General features: G+C 41.3%; 1 protein-coding gene across 1 annotated transcript; it reads left to right on the forward strand.

Moving 5' to 3' along the window:
- Positions 1 to 6: 6 nt before the first annotated feature.
- On the forward strand, positions 7 to 865 carry LOC121965365 (kappa-type opioid receptor-like; the record flags this gene model as incomplete). The annotated part of the gene is made up of 1 exon (XM_042515517.1): positions 7 to 865. A coding segment is annotated over one exon (801 nt), but the record flags the coding sequence as incomplete, so codon positions are not given.
- Positions 866 to 1,155: the final 290 nt, after the last annotated feature.

Genomic DNA, 1,155 nt, shown 5'->3' on the forward strand with positions numbered 1-1,155 from the left:
GTTTTTATTTTTCAACTTTTATTCGCTACGGCTGCTGTTCTGGTAGCCGGACCTATAGTCGTTACAATTTTCTCCACCAGAGCTCTCCGCCTCCAAAACAGGTTTATTTTCATGCTGAACACTAGTATTTGTGACACGCTGGTTGGGTTTTCTGTGTTTTATCTTGGTCTGTTTGATGTTCAAGAGGGATATCCTTCGAGAAATGGAACTTATAATATGTTACCTTCTCTTCTTGGGGTTAACATAATGACATTTTTATTCGCACAGTTTGACCGGTATTTTGCTGTTTGTCATCCATTCATCTACACGCGTTTTATAACCCGGGGAGTGATTATCACTGTAAATATCTATTGTTGGCTTCAGGTCTATGTTCAGACGATCGTTGTAAGATTCGTGCCACTTTCAAAAGCAATGGAGGTGTATGTTTTCGGTATTATCAGCTTACAAATCATTGTGCTCACCAAAGTGGTCATGACTATCAAACTGTACGTTGTTGCCAGATTCCAGCTTGAAAGAGACCCTCCCAGCGCCGAGAAAGAAAACAACAAGGAATCGTTGAGAATTATAATTTTTGTTGTTATAACTTTTCTGGTATTATGGGCCCCCTCTTTTGTTAATATTATCCTCAGATTTGTGGGAGCAGGAGGGCTGACGTTTAGGAACGAGGCCACTAATCTCTTCGCCATCATGGCTCGTTTCAACGCTGTGTGCACACCTGCAGTGTACTTGTGGGGGAGTCCGGCTCTGAGGGAGGCCATGCTGAGGACGGTGTGGGCCAGATTGTGTCCACGATGCAAGACGAGGTAACAGGGAAACACTGTGTGAAGCTGCATGCAAAATTAAACACAACGTTCAAACTATTTACCCAGACATACTGTAAGTTATATCCGTTAATGCAGCCATTGCTAATTTAAATCCTCTTTAACCCCTGTCTTCAGAGTTGGACCCCATCATGAGAAGGGGGATCCTAAAAAGTCATGGAAATAACAAGAACCAGAGGAGTCAACTGTGCTTTCTGTCATCCCTCCTTTTCCCACACAGTCATAAATAAATTATTTAGGCATGTTTACGGTTGAAGTATAAGGCGTTTTGGGCTCTCTCAAATATATTTCGTCTAAATAATAAATAATGAACATATTAGTTTTGCATCTTTTT

Source organism: Plectropomus leopardus, unplaced genomic scaffold (genome assembly GCF_008729295.1).
Source record: "Plectropomus leopardus isolate mb unplaced genomic scaffold, YSFRI_Pleo_2.0 unplaced_scaffold19750, whole genome shotgun sequence".
In the NCBI taxonomy this organism is placed as follows: Eukaryota; Metazoa; Chordata; class Actinopteri; order Perciformes; family Serranidae; genus Plectropomus; species Plectropomus leopardus.